At 38.5% G+C, this 21398-nt stretch overlaps 2 protein-coding genes across 2 annotated transcripts in view; both read left to right on the top strand.

The window, feature by feature from the left end:
* Positions 1 to 1063: 1063 nt before the first annotated feature.
* LOC120534937 lies at positions 1064 to 3966 on the top strand. The gene is made up of 2 exons (XM_039762444.1): positions 1064 to 1123; positions 2019 to 3966. The coding sequence occupies exon 2, from the start codon at positions 2242 to 2244 to the stop codon at positions 3661 to 3663; it is 1422 nt and encodes a 473-aa protein (XP_039618378.1). The 5' UTR covers positions 1064 to 1123; positions 2019 to 2241; the 3' UTR covers positions 3664 to 3966.
* A 5402-nt stretch (positions 3967 to 9368) lies between these two features.
* LOC120535148 (tetratricopeptide repeat protein 16) overlaps positions 9369 to 21398 on the top strand; it is a 39956-nt gene continuing 27926 nt past the window's right edge. Inside the window, exons 1-3 of the mRNA XM_039762764.1 lie at positions 9369 to 9683; positions 10291 to 10359; positions 16365 to 16540. Coding sequence (XP_039618698.1) covers positions 10312 to 10359; positions 16365 to 16540 — 224 coding nt within the window. The 5' untranslated portion in view covers positions 9369 to 9683; positions 10291 to 10311. The remainder of the gene's footprint in view (positions 9684 to 10290; positions 10360 to 16364; positions 16541 to 21398) is intronic.

Below are 21398 nucleotides of genomic sequence, written 5' to 3'. Positions count from 1 at the left end.
AAAAAATGGATTTGTAATTATTGCATCGACCCAAACAAAACATTTTTAAAGTTAAGTTTAAAATCTGTTAGTTCAGTTCCAAAATAAATAAAAAAGACGGTTTACGGAAGTGCAACTTTCAACAGTGCAAATTTTTGCATTTCTTTAGAAAAACAAACGATATAATATCTATCAAGCAATCTATGAGATTTGCTTCACTTTTTTTGATTAGTACATACTTATAAGTTAGGGTCCATGGGAGAACAATTATGCACTAAAATTAAAAACCAGGTAAACGTTTGAAAGTTTATAATAACTCCACTTGAAATTTACCAACATTATAGCAGCAGTGTAGAGCAAAATTAAGAAAACACAATTCAAGACAGACAATGGAAATGAATGTACCCATGAACTGTATTAAGATGGATCATTTAAGTAATTGCTCAATACAAACAGTTTCAAAAGTTTCTTTTACTGAGAACTCGAAAGTTTAGACCTTCAATGCCCGTTGATTGTTATGTTGTGTTATTAATCATCATTTATTTTGTAACATAATTTAATGTTATTAACGGAATTTTCTTACAGTATATTAAACTAGGATCCAGAAATAATGTCAAGACATGGCGTTTAGTACAAAAGTACCATAAAAATAATTTCAAATATTTTGAATGATGGAATGCACTATAATAGCAGTTAGAGCAACCACATTCATATTTAGTATGGTGTTTCCTTAATCTAAAAATATGTTACCCTCTTTCTTTTAGCTGTATCGAATCCTGACTCATAAATTATAAAACTGTTTTTTGTTTCTAAAAGTAAATACGAGAGTATTTATACCATAAAGAGAATCTCGGATTCTTGCCTCGTGATTGCAGGAAGTTTTATTAATATCGTCTTTTAGGGTTACATGGTAAATCAACTTTACTAGTTTTTCAACGGAAGCGATGTACATGTAGACCATTTAGAGGACGGACGCGAATGCTGGGGGCGTGGCGTGGAAGGCAGGAGGCGCGGAAGGCCGGGGGCGTGGAAAGCCAGAGGGGCGTGGAGGGCCGAGTCTGCGACCTGCAGTCGGATACAATTGCAGCCCACCGCAGATCATGAATACACCGATTGTTAAATGGATCCTCTCATAAATAGCAAGGTCTATTTGCTTTTATTTTATACAAATTAACATTTCTTATCCTGTGTTTAATTTAATTTATGAATTGTATCCTTATTTTATACTGAGATTCGCACTGAGGAAACGAGCATGCCTTACTTTCCAATTTGGTGTGATGTCGACGACGAGCTTCATATCTGGTCTGTAACAAAGTAGGAATTCTCTGGAAGCGGGTTATTTTTTTGCTTCCAATGTGTAGGAGCTGTAGTGGATAAGACGAGTAGGAACTTGGCAGGCTACCGAATCAAACGATTTTACCTTTAAGGGCATAGTCGATAATATAAAAACGGACTATTTGATTTCGGACATCCACTACTTATCTCGCCTCCGTAAACCGTTAGAGGTCACGGGGATGCCGGCGGTATTTGGGGCAACATCAGGGGTGAGACCATCGTAGGCCGTCCTCACACAAATGATACGGAGTTTCTGTGTTCAAACGCAACGGTTTTGGTCCCATATTTGGGGGTAAAAGCCTTACTGATGCGAAGTTAAACATGCAGAGTTCACACAGACAATGCCCTGCCTAGAACTGAAATCCAGTGCAGTGGAGCTTGGACAGCAGCCTTAAACACTGGGCCCCTGCGGTTTCCAAAATAAATAAGCAGTTTGATGGACTGGTGCTCCAGCCTCAGTTGGGTTTTGATACAGGTCCCAGCCATACTTAAAATTAACAGGTTGTATAAAAAAAAGAAGGTAAATGAGTAGCTTAGCATTCTTAAACTACCTTCATCCAAATCTTACCACTGTCAGGCATAAGGATGAAACTAACGCCAGCCATGCTTAATAAATTAAAGATATTTTTTAGTACTCATACCTTACTTTGTAGTTTTGTGGCTTCATGAAATGTGTTAATTACATTTTTTTTTTTTTTTTTTAGATGTTGCTTAACCGTGCCTGATTCAGTAATCATGGCTGCAAATGAAAATGAGTACATGGCTTTTCAGAGGTATCTCCATCACTGCTGTAAATAAGTTTACTTCTGTGTCACTTCTATGCTATTTATGTGGGAGCCATAGAACATCTTTAAAAGACTGTCACAAATTTTGTATGTGTTGTCTATTTTTAGAACACACAAGAATAGTTATTTCAAACCCCAGCAAATGTCTGATGAGAATCAAAAACATACTTGTTTGAGTCAGAATTTTAATATGTTGGAGGTTTCAAAACAGGGGTGTGGAGTTTTCAAAAGACGCTGTCCTCATTGGATACTGGACACTGAACATAATTATGGTTATGCCGTGAAAAAAATGTATGTTAAAGAGAAGAAAGGAAAAGATGAAAATCAGGTTATCATTGTTTCTTCACAAAATACACATGCAAGTGTGTTATCTACCTCAAAGCAAATCCATATAAGCCCAGCTTTATCTGAAGAGGAGGAATCAAGCAGTACATTTCCCCTGGGAGACATTAAGAATTTTTGGGGGGAATTTAACTCCCAGAATTTCAGGCAATCCGAGATCGATGATTCGCCTCAGAGTTCACCAGTACCTCCATATGAAGGATTTAGCTCCCGCCTTTTCTTTGAATTTTCACAGATAATTCAGTCTCAGCAGTTTCAGCTGTTAGAAGTCATTCAGCAGCATTTAAATAGTGAGGAACAGTCAATGCAGGAACAATGGAAAGCTTGGGTTGACCGTGTTGTAGAGCAAAGGGCAAGTGAAGGCTCACCTTCTGGCCAACTTTGTCTGAGAGAAGCATCCTGTCCTTATGGAAATCAGACTGTTCATCTTAGAAAAGGAAGCACTCCCACCCAAGACAGTCCACCATCTTTACCAATCAATATCATGCACTTAGATGGAGATCCTGATTTAACTGTTGTTGATGATGGTGCAGCTAGCAGCACTGAAGTGAATTTACGGCCATCTAACCCACCTGATGATGTTAACCTTATGTCAAGTGAATTACAGAGCCTAGTTAGACGTGCATCAGAATTTGCTGGCATTGTGGTTTCAGATGGAACTGGACCAGAAATGGTGCCAGAATTTGAAAGTCTGGTCCAGAGCACTTGGTCACACCCTGCAAGTGCAAGGCCATTTCGAGATGTGCATTCTAAACTGTACCTAATAAGTGAAAACCAGGGCCATCTGTACTTTCAAATGCCTCCACTGAGCAGGCTTGTTCCTAGCACGTTTCAGACAAGAGAACTAAAGGACAATGATAAATCTAATAAGAAATTTAAAGGCATAGAAAATCTTGCAGAAAAAGTCTACCAGACAGGGGCCATGCTGGTCAGGGTCACAAACTACCTTCGGTATCTCTCCGATTACCAGGAAAGGCTCCTTTGTGAGCTCACAGAGGAGACCACGGTGCCACGTTCTCAAGCAATCCTTTCTGAACTCCAGCTTATCGGGAAGTTTACTTTTCAGTTGTCTTGCCATCAGGCCGAGTTGTCTGGCCGAGCTATGGCATTTTCTGTTGCCATTCGAAGACATGTTTGGGTGCATAAAACAAGAAACAAGAAGCAATGTAAGATCACTTTAGCAGACTGGCCATTTATGATTGACAAAGAGGCTGAAATTTAGATTTATCAGAGTAAAAAGTTTCAAATGAATGCAAAAATCATGCCATCTGCTGTATGAAAAGTTAAGGCTGTTACCGGTCAGTTAGTTAAAGTCATTCCAAATGTCATTTCACTGTTAAGATTTATATGACTATTATAGGAATGGCCAATTTGTAAATTGTTGCAAAAATGTTCTTTGGGGCAAATTTTATATTTAAGGAGACATTATTGGCTTGCAGTTGACCAGTTTGAGAAGTATAATTTCAATATTCTATAATAAACCAAGGATTGTTTGTTAATGATTCAAGTAATACATTTATGCTGTTAAAAATTGTTAAACAAAGAGTTCATTTTCCAGTTGTTTTTTTTTTCTAGTTTCATGGTTCAGGACCAGTTTTTATGTCATTGTAATATTATTTTGTTTGTATTCTCTTTAACTAATAAAACACATTTCGTTCACCTCTATTTCTTAAAGTTTTCAAAAGATCTCTGTGCATCCCTTCATTCATTTATTCATATTCTGAACCTTGCTGTGGTATTGCAGCGTTGTGGGGGTCAAAGCCTGTCCTGGCAGCTTTGGGTTTGAGGTGGAGACCGACCCGGTATAGGGCACCACTCTGATGTTTGTGGCTCTAAAGCTTAAAATGGTGCCGTGATATGTTGATGTCTTCGTTAGAAAGTCACAGATTAATACCATTGTAAATGTTTGGTTTGTGTTGAATTTCCACTTGAATTCCAGTTTGTTTGAGGATATTTACAGTTTTTTACTTAAAAAGGGGGCGGTGGAATGGTTAGCACAGCTACCTCGTAAGCCCAATGTCAAATCCTGTACCTGGTTGGTATCTCTGTGGCATGTGCAGTATTTCCATGCGTCTACTGGAGTTTTCCTTCCCACATCCCAAAAGATGTGCTAGTTAAGTTGATATGTGATTTCAGATTGTTACAGTACATGGGTGTGGCATGGTGGCGCAGTGGGTAGCGCTGCTGCCTCACAGTAAGGAGACCTGGGTTCGCTTCCCATGGTCCTCCCTGCATGGAGTTTGTATGTTCCCCCCGTGTCTGCGTGGGTTTCCACCAGGTACTCCGGTTTCCTCCCACAGTTCAAAGACATGCAGGTTAGGTGCATTGGCGATTCTAAATTGTGCCTAGTGTGTGCTTGGTGTGTGTGTGCCTTGCGCCCTGTGTTGGCTGGGTTTGGCTCCAGCAGACCCTTGACCCTTTAGTTAGGATATAGCAGGGTGGATGATGGATTGATTGTCACATTGTGAATATTAGTGTGAAGATGCGTGGGCCTTGTGATGGATTGGCAGCCTGTTTCTGCATTGTAGCAAGTGCTGCCAGTATTGGCTCCAGCCCCTGTAGCCTTGAATTGTATTAAATGGGTTTAAGTGTAATATACTGTATTACTTTATAAAAGTAAGTGACTGGTGCAGGCTAAAGGTAAGAGAACATTCTTAACAGCACATATTCCAATTCAAGGTAACTGCAGGCCTATTTCAGCAGCTTGGTGTTAAAAATAAACTAACCCTCGATGACACAATTCTATTTGATTCATATGCAAAGTTATTCTTGCCATTCAGAAAAAAATTGCTTTATTTCACAATAATTATTGCATTACTTCGCAAAGATATTGAATGCTGGGGTCAGGTAAAACTGGCACATGAGTACTCTGGCTGTCAGAGGTTAAGCACGTGTGTTGTGTCCAGTCAAGTGACAAGCATTGAACCACAGGTATAGACATATGCTGTATATTTAGGCTTGCATGGGTTGTGGGGTATATTGAATCTGTCTAGTTTAGGGTCACAGGGTGCCAATGATTAATTATTCTAGCAGCACATGGAAGTAGGGCAATAAGCAACCATGGTGGATGGTATGCCACTCCTTTGCAGGGCTCAACAGCACTGCCAATCTTATAAGAACTTGCAATGTGCAATTCAGTAACATAACTTTATAAATGAAGTATCTGTTTACTTTTAAATCCAGCTATTTGGTATAGATATACTAAAACAGTGTGATCTGGTGGTGCGGTAGCCAGGGCTCATACTTCAAATCTCTGGATGCTCACGTTGGAGATGGAAAAAGGAGATGGATGTTATTTACTTCACAGCACATGAAGGTATAAATGTATTTTCTTAATTAATATTCAGCGTTAAACAGGTAATCATATGCAGTTAAGCACACTTACTACTACCAATGAATTCAGAAATGCCTGGGGAGAACATGTAAACTCCATGTGGACCCTGACATTGTGAGGCAGGAATGACAGCTCTGCGCTACCACTTTGCCAGTGCTAAAACACCTGTACGAAACTTACAGCCTTTTAACCTGATTAAAACTAAACTAGCCAACCCGCGGCGTAACATACGCCGCATAATTAGGCCGGTTTTTTAATAATTTTTAAGCACAGGGAGAAAATTAACATTTGAAAAATCGGTAATGTAATAAATCAGCAAGAAAAGCAACATTGTAACAATGCACGGAACGAATCAACACACAATCGTCCGTGCGGCGCTCAGGCGCGCAGGGTGGAACGAGAGGAGAGGAGAAGGACATCCACTCCGCTCCCTCCGTCATGCTAGTCTGCTGATTTCTCGTCCAGTATGCACTGCCTGCTCAGGTGCCCACCTCCAACTCGTCACTCGAGTCGTTGTCGTCTTTGCACAGTCCAGATGCACCTGTGACACATGTAGATTTTTCATTGCTCTGTGCGGTTTTGGCTGCTTTTCTATATATAATCCACCAAGACACCCGACCACGGTAGCAGCGAGGTGGGAGGGGGGTGTGTACAAAGTGCAGGAGCATCTAAGAAGATGCACGTTTGTTGCAGATGCGAATTACTGTATGTAGCATGGTGCCGGCGGTCGTGCGTCGTCACCGAAAACTCGGTTTTTAAAGACTGCTCACTTCATTGTGTATACGACTGTAGGTGAATGAAAAGATGCAACGCTGGAGAGGGCAACATACAATACAGCGTTTTACACGCTGCATACAGCGATTCACATTCGTGACAAATTGTTTTACACGCTGCATACAGCGATTTACATCCGTGACAAACATGCCTCTTCTTAGATAGTCCTGTTGCGTCCACCCTCGTTCTCGAAGCATACACACTGCCTGGTCATGTGGTGCTTCTGTGTGAACCGGTCAGGCACAGAGAAGGTCAGCTGCCGAGAGAGCGTCTCGACTGTTGCAGGGCCTGCATTGGTGAAGCAGGTGAGACGGTAATGAAACAGAGGCACAGGGCTTATTGGTTTTTAAAGACTGCCTCCTTCATTGGGTTTTAACCAATGCACGGAACGAACCAACACACAATCGTCCATGTGGCGCTCAGGCACGGAGGGTGGAATGGGAGGAGAGGAGAAGGACATCCACTCCGCTCCCTCCGTCATGCTAGTCTGCTGATTTCTCGTTCAGTATACACTGCCTGCTCATGTGCCCACCTCCAACTTGTCACTCGAGTCGTTGTCGTCTTTGCACAGTCCAGATGCACCTGTGACTCACGTAGACTTTTCATTGCTCTGTGTGGATTTGGCTGCCTTTCTATATATAATCCACCAAGACACCCGACCACGGTATCAGCAAGGTGGAAGGGGGTGTGTACAAGGTGCAGTAGCATCTAAGAAGACGCATGTTTGTTACGGATGCGAATTGCTGTATGCAGCGTGTAAAACAGTTTGCTATGGTGCATGCGGTCGTGCGTCGTAACCGAAAACTCGTTTTTTAAAGACTGCTTACTTCATTGTGTTTTAACCTCAGTTGTAAAGGAATGTTTTAAGGATCCCATGGGATACCCCTCGCAAACAGTTTTACACGCTGCATATGGCGATTCACCTCCACGAGAAACATGCCTCTATGAACAGTCAACGTAGGTCGGAGCTGCATGTGACCTCTACGACAGACGAATATAAATGACGCTGGTTTTTCTGTGTTGTCGTGTCTAAGTTGGTGGGCGTGGCTATGTGAGTTGTCGTCGTATCCAATGGTCTTGGAGTTGGTGCGCCATAGGTGTCTCACTTGTTGGCGGTTTAGTGAATCCACGCCTCTTCCGGCGTGCTTTCCATGGTTGTCTTGCCTTAGTGAATTATATATATATAGATATATGCCTATAACGTATATTCTGCTGTTATCATTTTATTACAAGCTATATAGTGGCAGCTGTAATCAATATCTTCTTGAAATAATGCAATAATTTTGTGAAATAAGACAATAAGTATTGTGAAACAATGCAATATATACTGCAAAATAACACAATATGTTTGTGAAATGACACAATTCTTTTACAAAATAACAGTTTCTTTTGAGTGGTGGGAGTAAACATTAGTAAAACTCATACAAAGAAAACAAATATTGTTTCATTCATTTTCCTAACCCACTGTTCTCGGCTTCCTGGGTACCTTGGCATAAACAAAGGAACCTTTGATTTATCCTAAGCTCCAACTGATTATTTAAAAAAGAAAAATTAGATTAGATTAGAGATCTTTATTGTCACATACAGCACAAGAGCATACTGAACCTTAGATCCTCAAATGAGTGTCTCCTTAGAATTCCAAGAACAAAGCTTAAAAGAAGTGGTGAGGCGGCCTTCTGCTGCTATGCACCTAAAATCTGGAATAGCCTGCCAATAGGAATTCGCCAGGCTGATACAGTAGAGCAGTTTAAAACACTGCTGAAAACACATTACTTTAACATGGCCTTTTTATAACTTCAATTTAACACAATTTAACTTAATCCTGATACTCTGTATGTTCAATTCTTCATAATAACTATTCATGGTGGCTCTAAAATCCATACTGACCCCTACTCTCTCTTCTGTTTCTTTTTCCCGTTTCTTTGTGGTGGTGGCCTGCGCCACCTCCACCTACTCAAAGCTTCATGATGCTCCAGCAATGATGGATGGATTAAAAGGCAGAAGTCTACGTGACCATCATCATCAAGTCCTTCCGTGAGAACCCTAAATCCAAAGAGGACTGTTTCATTTATGTTAGTTAGAATTACCAGAGGGGACTGGGCAGTCTAATGGTCTGGAATCCCTACAGATTTTTTTTTTTTCTCCAGCCGTCTGGAGTTTTTTTTTTGTTTTTTGTCCCCCCTGGCCATTGGACCTTACTCTTATTCAATGTTAATCAATGTTGACTTATTTTGTTTTCTTATTGTGTCTTTTATTTTTCTATTCTTTATTATGTAAAGCACTTTGAGCTACTGTTTGTATGAAAATGTGCTATATAAATAAATGTTGTTGTTGATATTCGTGTGCCAGAGTTGCAGGGGTGAATGGGGTAGTGAAGTACTGTATGTACAGGCAATAAGAATAAAATAACTAAATACATTAAATTATTAAGAGTAGCAGAAGATAAGTAAATACAGTAAATATAAGTAGCAAGTGCAAAACAGAACTATACAGACATGGATTTAGTTTAACAGTAAAAGAGATGGCAGTACACATGTAACGTATACTGCAATTACACATAAACCATTAAACTGTGGGTACAGTGCAGGACATGTAAGAAGGCTAAAGAGAGTCTTAACACAAAGTTGTAGCTCTAAAATGAATGATGGCTAAGTATTCGTAGCTAATTAGGTCCACGTCGACGACTCTTTTGGGTGCGTGTTCGTTGCCCTGTAACTCACAGCGAGTCTTCTCACAATCTGCCATACCTGTTGGGTGCGCGAAGAAAATCGCGCATGCGCACAGCTCTCACCAGGACACCGCGTAAACGTGGTTGCTCGGATACAGATAAATCACTCGCGCCCAAACAAACGCGGAAAGCAAAGCTTGAGCTGCGCGCCTGTATATGTGAAATATGTTAACATTAGGAAAAAGAGATGCAGTCGTCAAGGAGAATTTGCACGAGTTTCTATGAAGTAAAAGTAGCATTGCAGTTTTGTGTTATATAGAGAGCCATTATACGTGCTTGCGCTTTGCAGATGGACATTGCTGCGGTGCCCACGCTCTGATGTGTATTCCGCATGACAGGAGCTCGTTTCGGTTTTGTCATTTTCTTTGCTGTTGTACTGTATTGCTGAAATTGGATTATACTGAAGGTGAACTTTCACTCTGATATTTTTCATTACCCGCTTATTCGAAAAAAGAGTCAAGGGACAACGTGTCGCTTACGTGGTTTTTGTGTGTTTAATTTACAACCTGCTTAACCTCTCTTACAAGTCTAAATCAAATGCATCACACATGCGAACAATGTAGGCTATCAATAAAATTATTCTTCTTAATTCTGTTTTATCGAGAGAAATACTTTCACTTAAATGATGTTTTCTGTTCATGTTTTCAAATCCTGAATTCTTTCAGGTGATAAAACAATATTTTATTTTGGGCTAACGGCTTTATCCAAATCGGTGTACTAGATCAGCATTTCTTACAATAATTTAGAGTCTCTTTACAGCTACAGCACAGGCAGGTTAAGTTAGTTGCTTTAAGTGACGCAGAGGCAGGGATCGAATGCATAAAATCTTGTTTTAAAGTCGAGTGCCTTAGCTATTACAACATTGTTAATTTGTATAAATGCTGAAATGAAAGTTGTTTACCACACCATCACAGTTCTTAATGCTTGTCAGTAATGTATTGGTATAATACAGAGCAATAGTGTTAATAATGTATGCAGTATACATTAATATTCTAAACTAAATTTGTTAACAGTGGAAGAAATCCGTGACCTTAATGGATTTGTCTTGCAAGGATGTTGAGGACTTCACATATGTGCAGCAGGTAAGAAGTCTCAAACAAAGTGATAATATTTTGTAGGGTGACATGTTTCTTTTAAAGACTTGGATATAAAGCAGTCTGCCACTTCAGAAGCAGTAACTCTTCTCACTTAGTGAAAATATTTGCAATATGCATAACTCATAAAATATGCACCATCTTTCGATTTTCAGAAGTCACTTTTCAAGTATAGGGATGTCTACAAACAATCCTGACAGCTGTGGGTGCAAAGCAGGAACTGAAATGGGAAAACTTGCCTGTTGTTGAGTTAATTTCAGCTGTCCACATTTCTAATACAGTACTACATTTTATTTACTTATGTAACAATATAGCTCAATGAATTAAGTACACTTTGTAAATCTGCAGATACTGCAAAACAGGAGGGATGCCAAATTCTAAAGCATAAACCTAACATAGAATTATTAAAAGTGCTTCCTTTTCAGGTTCATGGGGCTCCTGAACCTATCTTGCTCTTGTAGGAAAAAATAAGATATAGCAAATTTGATAATCAAAATATAACTTTGCATATACATGAAATATTAGTTGGAACTGCTGCTCTGTATATTACTTTTTTCTCCAATCATTAGATCTTTTTTAGCTTGGTGATTAACTTTTTTTTACCTTTGTATACAGCATAAATATACATGAAAAAAGAAAACTCTTGACATTGTATATTCCTTACATACTCCTAAAGAAAAAAGGATCCTCATTAAATCAATCATGATACCTATATATTTACTTACCTAAATGTGGCATCAATACAATCTTTTTTAAATGTGTACATGTTCATATATAGTATGTCTTTGTCTGGATCAATTTACAATAGAACAGGCATCATCAAACCTGGTTTGTTAGAGCTTTTGTCCAAATGATTTGCATTCTACCTCAAACTACTTTGCTGTTTATGGTAAGTGGTGACCACTGGCAAGTTAAACAATATTGTGAGTAAGTGAACTATTTTAAAGCAATCCTTGTACTAAGCAAACCTTTTATTCACTAGGGTTCCCGCTGATTTCAGTTATATTGCTAAGTAATGGATGTTTATTGGGCTCAATATTATGCATCTAGTGTGCAAGATAGATAGATTTATGTCAAAAGAAATTACAGGGTTACAGCAGAAGACATAAAAAACAAAAATATATACATATAATAAGAATTATTATAATCTTAAGTTATTAACAAGGTATAAGTACAAATTTAACAAGAGTTATATTCATTATAAGTATATTAATAAGTCAAGAGTTGTTGTTAAGTGTACATACTTCTCAGTTACAATTTCACAGTACAGGATGTCTGTCATTGGCAAAGTATATGAGCACACTATATTGCACACTTGGCAGAGGGGTCATTATAGAGCCTGATGGCTGAGGGTAGAAATGACCTGACTGAGCCACATAGTTGTCTCAGTCTGTTATTGATTGTACTCCATTAGTACGCCATCCTGTCAAGTAAGCGAACCAGCCGCCATGGTGCAACGTCAGAGGCTTCAACTAAGGTGCTGACATCTGAGACTCGATCCCCATAAGGTGAAGCAATGGTGCATACACTTGATGTGCCCCAATTAGGAAGAAACATGTGTCGTGTACTCTTTGTATTATTTGACAGGTATTGTATCATATAAGGGCGGCATGGTGGCGCAGTGGTAGAAGTGCTGCCTCGCAGTAAGGAGACCTGGGTTCGCTTCCGGGGTCCTGTCTGCGTGGAGTTCTCCCTGTGTCTGCGTGGGTTTCCTCCGGGTGCTCCGGTTTTCTCTCACAGTCCAAAGACATGCAGGTTAGGTGCATTGGTGATCCTAAATTGTCCCTAATGTGTGCTTGGTGTGTATGTGTGTCCTGCGGTGGGCTGGCACCCTGCCTGGGGATTGTTCCTGCCTTGTGCCCTTTGTTGGCTGGGATTGGCTCCAGCAGGCCCCCATGACCCTCTACTTATGTAGGATATAGCGGGTTGGATAATGGATGGATGGATGCGTTATATACTATATATACAGTGGTGTGAAAAACTATTTGCCCCCTTCCTGATTTCTTATTCTTTTGCATGTTTGTCACACAAAATGTTTCTGATCATCAAACACATTTAACCATTAGTCAAATATAACACAAGTAAACAAAAAATGCAGTTTTTAAATGATGGTTTTTATTATTTAGGGAGAAAAAAAATCCAAACCTACATGGCCCTGTGTGAAAAAGTAATTGCCCCCTTATTAAAAAAGAACCTACCTGTGGTGTATCACACCTGAGTTCAATTTCCGTAGCCACCCCCAGGCCTGATTACTGTCACACCTGTTTCAATCAAGAAATCACTTAAATAGGAGCTGCCTGACACAGAGAAGTAGACCAAAAGCACCTCAAAAGCTAGACATCATGCCAAGATCCAAAGAAATTCAGGAACAAATGAGAACAGAAGTAATTGAGATCTATCAGTCTGGTAAAGGTTATAAAGCCATTTCTAAAGCTTTGGGACTCCAGCGAACCACAGTGAGAGCCATTATCCACAAATGGCAAAAACATGGAACAGTGGTGAACCTTCCCAGGAGTGGCCGGCCGACCAAAATTACCCCAAGAGCGCAGAGGCGACTTATCCGAGAGGTCACAAAAGACCCCAGGACAACGTCTAAAGAACTGCAGGACTCACTTGCCTCAATTAAGGTCAGTGTTCACGACTCCACCATAAGAAAGAGACTGGGCAAAAACGGCCTGCATGGCAGATTTCCAAGACGCAAACCACTGTTAAGCAAAAAGAACATTAGGGCTAGTCTCAATTTTGCTAAGAAACATCTCAATGATTGCCAAGACTTTTGGGAAAATACCTTGTGGACTGATGAGACAAAAGTTGAAGTTTTTGGAAGGCAAATGTCCGTTACATCTGGCGTAAAAGGAACACAGCATTTCAGAAAAGAACATCATACCAACAGTAAAATATGGTGGTGGTAGTGTGATGGTCTGGGGTTGTTTTGCTGCTTCAGGACCTGGAAGGCTTGCTGTGATAGATGGAACCATGAATTCTACTGTCTACCAAAAAATCCTGAAGGAGAAGGTCCGGCCATCTGTTCGTCAACTCAAGCTAAAGCGATCTTGGGTGCTGCAACAGGACAATGACCCAAAACACACCAGCAAATCCACCTCTGAATGGCTGAAGAAAAACAAAATGAAGACTTTGGAGTGGCCTAGTCAAAGTCCTGACCTGAATCCAATTGAGATGCTATGGCATGACCTTAAAAAGGCAGTTCATGCTAGAAAACCCTCAAATAAAGCTGAATTACAACAATTCTGCAAAGATGAGTGGGCCAAAATTCCTCCAGAACGCTGTAAAAGACTCATTGCAAGTTATTTCAAACGCTTGATTGCAGTTATTGCTGCTAAGGGTGGCCCAACCAGTTATTGGGTTCAGGGGGCAATTACTTTTTCACACAGGGCCATGTAGGTTTGTATTTTTTTTTCTCCCTAAATAATAAAAACCACCATTTAAAAACTGCACTTTGTGTTTACTTGTGTTATATTTGACTAATGGTTAAATGTGTTTGATGATCAGAAACATTTTGTGTGACAAACATGCAAAAGAATAAGAAATCAGGAAGGGGCAAATAGTTTTCACACCACTGTATATATATATATATATATATATATATATATATATATATATATATATATATATATATATATTTTTTTTTCTAAAAACTAAAACCTTTGTCTGGTCAAAATTTTCTTTAGCTCCTTTTCCACAACCTTTCAGATTAACAGAGGTATATTCTTTTATTTAACACTTTCCAGGCAGGCAGAACACATCATTTATTCTGTGCATACACATTTCTTCATTTGCACAAGTTAATTAAAGAGTTGCACTCCAGATAATAATTCATTTCACTGTAATTTCTAGGAAAGTCTGATTATCAAATGCCATTTAGAAGGCAGATCAATACTGTAACCACCTATATTTCTTATCTTTTCAGTCCTGCTAGCTTCAGCCTTTTTATTATAAAGCCTACTGCATTTTTAGAATTTGATGTGCACTTAAATTAATTAATTTATCTAAAAAAGTAATGGAGATTGAGTGAAGTGGTTATCAGTGTTTAGTAAATGTCCATGTTTTAATATACAGTATTTGTGAAAAGCTGAATGCTTAGTAGGAGAGACAGTTTTTTTGTCTGCTTTTCCCAAAACCAAAGACACATTCCAAAACTGTTAGGAGTACTAAGTGAAGATCATTCATAATTCACTGTTGCATTTTGAAATTAAATAAGATTAGAAACATACTTTTGCCCTTTTCCTATGTGAAAAATATAACATAAATAATTTAGTATATGCTTGACACAAAGCATGAAAAGTTTTTTTGTTTGCATTTTTTTTTGTGAAAGTGGACATAAAAGTACATTGTTCAGATGATCAATCTGGAATAAAGCCAGTTTACATATGAAAGAAATTAAGATGTCTTTGGCTTTCTTTGCAAACATTTTGATTGATAAATTACATATCAGCATTTCTTATTATGTAGGTTGAAATGAAGGAGGCTGCATCTGTATCAACATTTTCTGGCAAGAAGTGGCAGGGTTTGCACTAAGAAGAAGCACAGCACTTTGCCAAGGATGTGCCGTGCAGTGTTTGATCAATCTTTTATAAACACATTAAAAATACCTGTCAGCAAAAAGTAAATGCTTTAGATAGGGCACAATATACAAGAGGCGTTTAATTAGAGAAGTGGACTCTGTAAATGTGCCTTAAAGGACAATACATAGAGTTTAGTCTTGGAAAATGTACTTAGAATTTCAAATCAATGCCACTGATTTTGATAAGTCAGACCCATTTGAAGCAGTTCAGTTTTTTATTGAAACAAAAATATCCATTGTGATAGATAGCCCGGACACAGACAGACACTGAGGCTCACGATGTCCCAAAACACACACTCTTTAATTGTAATACTGAACACACACAATACTGTGCATAACCACAAGGCTCAGTTCTTTGCACTTCTCTTCAGCTGCCTCCACTCCTCCCTCCCGACTCCGGCTTCCCGAATGGAGTGAGGCGGCCCCTTTTATCCCGCCCCAGATGTGCTCCAGGTGTTCTGTGATGGTTTCCCGGCAGCACTTCCTGGTGTGGCGGAAGTGCTGCCCTTGCACCAGGAAGCACTCCGGGCGTACACAGTTCCTGGTTCAGCAGCACTTCCTGATGTGGTGGAAGTGCTGTCCTCCAGGGCTCAGGAACCATCCAGGGAATCCAGGGGGGCTTCCCTCTTGCGCCCAGGGGAGATATTGCCCCTCTCTTGGTCCTTCCCTGCTCCAGGCGTCCTGGTAGGGCAAGGTCCTTGGTCGTCTGCCACACCATATAAAGATGAAAATGGCCAATCAAATCAAATAACAGATGAAACAGAAACCAGCCACATGAAAAATATTAGCATGATACCCTCTCTTATATGCAATCCACGGACAAGTACTCTGCTTTCCCATATTCAGCATAAACCTGTTACCACAATGATAACGAAATGCTGCAAAAATTCAGTAGATGAGCAAATGTTTTATTGATGTAAATACTGAGTAATTTCATTTTCATTAGATTAAATTATTTTTCTTTTTTTCCCTGCAGTTAGTACAATTGTTTGACGTCCATCTTGCATATTACTGAGCTCATAGCTGGATTGTGTTTGTGAGGTTCTTTACTCAGACATGCTCTGACAGCCAGTACCAAGCTGTGATTTTTAAGTGTTTGCAACAGCTGCAAAAGGAACAGTAAAAGCCTCTGTCACCCTAGCACTTCAATATCAGCTGTGACACCTAGACACAAAATATTATACTGCTGGGCTCATAGTTGTAAAAAAAGTAGTAGCTGAGAATAGTATATAAGTTCATAACCACAAACATCAAAACTAATATGTTTCAATCATTAATAATGTTATATTGAAACCAGTCTTCAGCGGGCCTTTACTCAATATAAAAAATAGATGGGTTGCAGCTTTAGATCAAGTCTGTTCTTCTGGTTAACACAACAGAGAATAACAATACTTCTTCTTATTTTGTTAAGGATGGAGATGATGTCATCTTTCCTACAGCTGTTTCTGAAGAACAGCTGAAGGAAGCAAGAAAGAAATCCCAAAGACTGGTCTTTGGATCTAACAGCATATGTAATTTGCTAGAAGATAATGGAGATAAAGGACATCTGCAGGGCAAGCTAATACTTGGACAGAGAGCATCAGAACAGTAAGTTTTCAAATGGCTGAAAGCTGAACAGGTGCAGAATGGCTACGCCATAGCTGTTTATATTTCAGCATTGATAAAAGTGTGAACAAAACAATATTGTGGCTGGGTAGATTTTAGGCATGTGGACAGCATGCAGCATTTAGCTTGCAAGAAAAACACCATTTGTTTATATAACACATTACCATAAAAATATGGTGCCTTACAAATAGTAAATAAAAACTTACAGAAACAAATAAATGGGAGAAAAACAAAAGGTAGGAATGGAAGAATCGCAGTAATTGAGGCTCTGTTATTCACAGTGGTGAAAGTTAGTGTAATACTAGGGGGCTTTGCCCCCTGCTCACTTTGCTTGCCAACTCCCAGGTCTGCGCTACACGCTAGCCTCTTTGCGGTTCTTCCGTTTGCGTATGGAGATGCGGATGTACAATTTAAACAGATTGTTATCTTCATGGTAATTGTTACATATGCCTAATAGAACTATTTTACATTATAACAAGTAATTAACTCATATTAAAAATAGTAAAACGTAATAATTTGAAAGTAAATTATGTTTCACATTGCGTTAGTTATTCATTACGTAATACGATTTCGTTCTGTTTGGGTTTGAAATTAACACAAAAATACTTTTTAAATGTACACTTTTACTGTAACACTTCAGTAAAAACAATTTTTGGAATAAAATTTTCGTCAATATTGCATTGAATTTTGATTCTGTGTTCGGACTTTCATCGAGACAACATAACGTATAACTGCCTGTGATTGAATTTAATTTCTTTCTCTATAAATAAATACAATTACTTTTTCAAATGTTTGTCTATGAGATTTGTTAATTGTGTTTGCAAAAGCTATTCTAACAGGAAACTGTTAACATTTTAATACGAATGGCATATCAAGATCTCCTTTGTTGTCTAATGTTATCTGTGAAAGATGTACATTACCTTTCTTGGATACGTCCTTCTTTCCGCATTAATTCATGCGGTGGAAGACCAGACAGTGTTAATGGTTGCAGATATTTGTTGGGATATTGTAAGTTCATGTTTTCATCTTCCGCACGATCACCACCAACTGTTTCAGCATAGTCTATTGATACGTATTTAACCAATTTACTGTGTAACTGATCATCGATTTTGGCGTTAATTCATTTGACTTCATAGTTTCTCGGTGCTAGGATTGCCCTTGTACTCATTTCTTCTGTTGATAACCCTTTGTGATGAAATTCTTCAATAAGATTTGGACATAATATGTCTTCTTTAATTGGGAACTTAAAGTGAGGAAAACATTGAAATTTATAAGAGCTGAGAGAGCAGGAACTGTGTCTGTCAAAAGCATTCACATGAATGAGAGGTGAGAGTACCGTGTGTGTGGTTGAATATGGTTAAGAGGAGAGCGTGACTTGAAAAAATCTCATGGCCAAAGTCTCGTCTCTCAGGACTTTTTTATATAATAGAGAGATGTGATAACAAATACTATAGTCCGAAACTCCAGCCGGTGTGGATGCTGGTGTCAATAAACCTCTAAGGATTTAAATGACCAAAAGGCAGCCTAGGCCTGCTTGAGCATTTCACAGTATTTAGATGTGACAGTTATTATTACTATCCACATATAATGAAAGTCGAAGAACATTTGTGTCTGTGGTTATCAGTACCTGATATTTTGTCCTTTTTATGGCCTTGTTTTACTGTACTTTTAAAAACCTTAATTCTAGGTTTGTTTACCTAATCCTTTTTTCATTCTAGTAATCACATTTTTTTTTCTTGTCTCCCATGCCGCCCACCCAGTTCTTTAGTACTAAAAATAGGATTAATATATTGAAAAGTGTGAATGTTGGTGGAGTGGGTGTTTTTTTTTTTAAGTTTAGATGCTATGTAAACTTTAAGCTTAAATGCAGGGAATGTGGTGTAATGATTAATGCTTTGGACTTTAGATTTCAAACCTTGCGGTTGTGGGTTCAGATCCTGTTACTGACACTAACCATGAGCAAGACACCTCACCTACCTGCGCTTCAATTAGAAAAACCAAAGAAATGTAGCTAATATCTCAGATATTGTAAGTCACCTTGGATAAAGGTATCAGGTAAATAATAGTGATATTATCATGGGCATGTCTGTGATTGTGCTGTATTTATTGTAACATTTAGACACACCGGCAAAATTGAGACTTCATAATATATTTTTTTGGAAAGTAGCAGTAGCCAGTCTTTGCGTATGAATCTGTAATGGATTTGCTGAACACAGAATTGCAACAGACATTGCTGCACACTTAGTTTCTGACACTTTTTTATATTGTAGTGTTTTAGGAAAACCTTGGGAACATCTGTTGTTGACAAACTGTTAAATCTGGTTGCACACCCAGGGAATGAGTGAATGAATGTCTGAATATTATTAGTGTGTGTTTGAATCATCTTGTGAAGATGATGCCTTAAGGGACTCAGAATTTAGTGTCTGTATTTTGCCATTACACTTTTTTTTTTGTTTAATGGCTACATGAATACTTTGAAATGACCACATAAAACTGTTTGCTTCTTTTAACCAGTAATGAGTTTGCATTCTAAACTAATCTGCAGAAATAAAAACATACCAAATGTCTTATACGCTTCCGTACATTTGTCATTTATTCTGCATGTTTAATGCCATGATAGTTTTTACTTAAATTCATTTTAATTGTAGGTAATACACACTGGTGTAAAAGTGACATATTCTCTTATTCATACGTTTTTTTTAACTCGCTTATTCAGGGCAGGGTTGGAGGGCAGTTGGAGCCAATCCCAGTATTCATCAGGTGCATGGTGGGAAGAACCCATCGCAGGGTGAACAAACACACACACTCACTAGAGTCAATTTTAGCAATACCAGTTGACCTAACCGACATGTCATTGGTCAGTGCGTGGATAGCGGAGTACCAGAAGGATACCCACATGGACACAGGCAGAACATGCAAACCCCATCCTGGGAGCACGCATGACGTGAACCCTTGTCTTCTTATTGCAAGGCAGCAGCACCATCACTGTGCCACCGCAACGCTCCATTTCCTGCTATCTATCTGACTCAACAGTTGCACTTGTAAATAATTGATCCACTTTTTAAAGATGGAAATCTTTATTAAGAATTTAGATCCAAACTACCAGTATGATAATGAAGGTATAGCCAACTGTGTTTACATAGCAACTTTCAAAAAGGAGCTGTGCAATGCAGGGCAGCTATGATGAAAAATGAAGGAGGCATACATAATAATACTTGTATATAAGGAAGAAGAATTTAACAATGGGTTCTTTAAGTTAAATTGAAGGCCTGGAAAGATTCACATAAATTAGTAATTTTACAGTGGGCCTCAAAACATTAAAAAAATAAACGTAAATCAGGTTTTTACATTTTTTCACAATGTTTTGTCCTTATCTTTACAATTTTCCCCAGCCATGATTCAAAGAGGAAGAAGCAAATAAAATATGTAATATAATAAAACAAATGGTTTAATCATAAAACAATTGTAATACATGTTAAAATATTTGAATGTGTTACATAATTGTATGATCGTGTAGCTGTCTCGAGTGTGAATTAGTATTTGTAACCCATAGGCATAAGTGGACAATATGCACATTCTGATTAAGTGATCTTCTGATCACTGTTATTCAAAACAAAGAGTTATGCAAAGAGTTATAGGAATCTGAAACGAACAACAGAGGCATGTAGCTGAAGCAGAAACCCTGGCAACATTTAAGAAGTATCTCGATAAGATATTTGGACAAATTAGCTAAACAAACAAGCTTGATGGACTGAATAGTCTCCTCTTGTTTGTGAAATTTCTTATATTCTAAAACAAGCCTCCTTTTGACAGCTTTGGCCATGTTTGCTTGAATGCTGGAAAATGTATAAGAAGAAAAATGTTGCACAGAAAGACAACTACCGCTGTTAATGCACAGTCTGTCGCACTTCTCCAGATACAATATTTGAAAGCTTTAACGTGACCAAATAGGATTTACACTTTTAGTCATACAATTTCTGTTTTAGTTTTCAATTTTGCATATCTAACTGTCAGGGGAATATTGTAGCTGTAGTCAGAATCACTGTAGACAAAGTGTACACAGCTTGTAAAGTTTTTGATAGATAAATTTTTCATTTCTGGTTGAGCTGGATGAAAGGCCTTGCTGAAGAACTCCTGCAACAACTAAATTGGCTTTTAATGCTTCAAAACCTACCAAACAGCTACCAAACACAGACATTCATAATTTGGTAATTTGCTTGCATTTTTAAATGAGGACATTAGTCATGTGTCTGTTTTGAACTAAGTAATCAATTTTCTGATATTTGAAACCTTTGTTTGCAGTGTATGCTTTTTGAATATAATTTTGGCTAAGGGGCTGGTGAGATGTATTTTAATACATATCAGATTTTTTTTCTGTTCTGCCAACAGATGGCACTCATGTACTTCCGTGAGTCTCAAAACGTAAAAGTGTTAGAAGAGACCTCTGTGTGTGTGTGTGTGTATGTATTTGCAATTTTCCTGTGATATGCTCGGGCCCACTGTGACCCTGAATTGACGTTAAGAAGTTTGAGAATGTTATATAATGAAGTACTAGACCACAGGGTAAGCCAGTTGAGTAGCACTTAAGTACTGCTGCATTTCAGACAAATGTACCAAGATTAGTTACTGAAATCCAGGCTGTTAATAAGACACTGCAAACTCATAACATTCTCCCACTTTAGTATGTTGAGAAACGAATCATTGGCTAGAATGTTTGGCAATATTAGCTTGTTAAAATGCAAATGAAAAACAGTCAATATTAGAATTATTTCTTGTATATTATCTAGGACACTGACTTATGTCTGCCTAGAGTAGCAATCAGAGATGCTTTCTTAAACCA

Source organism: Polypterus senegalus, chromosome 9, assembly GCF_016835505.1.
Source record: "Polypterus senegalus isolate Bchr_013 chromosome 9, ASM1683550v1, whole genome shotgun sequence".
NCBI lineage: Eukaryota > Metazoa > Chordata > Cladistia > Polypteriformes > Polypteridae > Polypterus > Polypterus senegalus.
The sequence above is the reverse complement of the archived record's forward strand: the minus strand, read 5'-3'. Positions and strand labels throughout refer to the sequence as shown.